Source organism: Austrofundulus limnaeus, unplaced genomic scaffold, assembly GCF_001266775.1.
Source record: "Austrofundulus limnaeus strain Quisiro unplaced genomic scaffold, Austrofundulus_limnaeus-1.0 Scaffold0, whole genome shotgun sequence".
NCBI classification, from domain to species: Eukaryota; Metazoa; Chordata; class Actinopteri; order Cyprinodontiformes; family Rivulidae; genus Austrofundulus; species Austrofundulus limnaeus.
The window spans coordinates 10,939,226-10,940,974 of record NW_013952402.1 but is presented as its reverse complement, the minus strand read 5'-3'; the positions used below and the strand labels follow the sequence as shown (position 1 = coordinate 10,940,974).

The 1,749-nt window shown below is 37.3% G+C and overlaps 1 protein-coding gene across 1 annotated transcript in view; it reads left to right on the top strand.

The window, feature by feature from the left end:
- Positions 1-1,749, top strand: part of pdzd8 (PDZ domain containing 8) — a gene marked incomplete at its 3' end in the record, with an annotated part of 21,580 nt that overhangs the window by 13,618 nt on the left and 6,213 nt on the right. Inside the window, 1 exon segment of the mRNA XM_014002941.1 lies at positions 728-853. Within this exon segment, the coding sequence (XP_013858395.1) occupies positions 728-853 (126 nt within the window).

Sequence of the window (1,749 nt, the reverse complement as noted above, 5' to 3'; positions counted from 1 at the left end):
TATTTAAAAACAGAGAAAATTAAATTGTTCTAAAATTAATAATTTAAAGTATACTTTTCACATTTGAGCTGTTTTTTCCCCCTGTAGAAACAGGTAGTTTGAACAAAAAAGTGCTAAAAATATGTGTAGAATTTATTGTGTTCAGTACAAAAAATGACTAGTTTCTGGAAAAAATGTTGAGTAACACAAACACAAGAATTGTTTATCTGAGAGTTTTTTGCTTCCTTAAGTGGAAAATTGACTGTTTTTGAAGGTTTTACTTTAAATATGTGATGACGTGAGCATACTGTATCTTATCAGAGCACTTCTGTAGACGGGGTCATGATTAATGGGGAGGATTTGTCTGAACAAATTTAAAGCAGTCCAAGATGGCTAAGGCTGTGTGTGTCCTGTCAGACATGTATTGTTAGAATGACTCTTTATTTAGTTAAGTCCAGTTCTTACACATGAACCACACCTGAACACAGCAGTCAGAGACTGACCTGTATTCTAACCATTTCAGCTGCTTACACTCTTCAGTCTGATGTAGTCCACCTGTCAGCACTGAATCTGACTGTATTGGACTGAATCCTTACTGGATAGAATTGGATTGATTTGGTTTTGAACAGGACCTGTGAGCTCACTCTGTACAGTTGCCTTAGATAACTCTGTTATTTGTAATAAACTGAAATAAATTCTCAGGTTTAATCTCTCAGATGGTAAAGATGTTTTCTGGTTCTCTCTGCAGATACAAACCCTTCTTCCCCTTCCAAGTACAGCCTCCGTTGGGTTCAGCCACTGATTTGGACCTGTCGGTACAGGACAGCAAGCTGGTGGAAGGCAGACTCAAAGTCACCCTTATTGAATGTAGCAGGTGAGACTCCTTGGCTGTGTCCGTGCTACCTCACATACATAATTGATTCTGACATACTGGTCCACACACTCTTACAAACTTTAGTCTGGGGCTGTATTTCCTTTTGTATTTCTCCTGCTGTTGTTTGCAAACAACACAACTTTAAATCATGATATTTTACTAATTTTAGAACCACATCCTTTCAGTAATCTCTGGGTTACATTTAGCAGTTCTTTGTTATGTGTCTGAAATGATTTATTCTATTTAAAATGTAAATAAAAATATCTTTAACTTCTAATTCTTTACAATTCACAATGCACCTTCAATGTTCCAATCTTATTCTACTGAAAAACATTGAACAGTACCCTTGAAACAACACAAACTTGTAACTAGACATGAGATAGTGCTCACAGCAGAGCAAAAGTGGACAGTGGCTGATTTTCAGATCTTTGTGGAGGCAGATGAGAAGACAATCTTTTCCACAGATCTTCAATCTCCCAAAATTAAGAAAATCATGCCAAGAAATTGGCTGGCTGTTTTATCAGTGCACCTCTAGTTTTTCCTAAATTCCACATTTTCATTCTAACCATATTTATTAACCGAACTGACCGAAAAATAATGTAACAAATGAATAATCGCAGAATTTAGAAATTTAGTAGCCTGGTAAAAACCAGACCCCTATCCTTCACTTTGCTTCGTACGAGGGTCTGGACTCTCGGCTATAGAGAAGCGATTCTTGCTGGAGGCGTGGCCTCTGCTGAAGTTTAAAATGATTGGATCAGTTTGCCGCGATGTATGTCGCTGTGAAAGAGGCTAAGCTAAGAAGCTAACCAGAAATCGTATGCTCTGTAATAGGGCTGGGCGATATGAACCAAAAATAATATCTCGACATTTTTAAGTTGAATGGCGATATACGA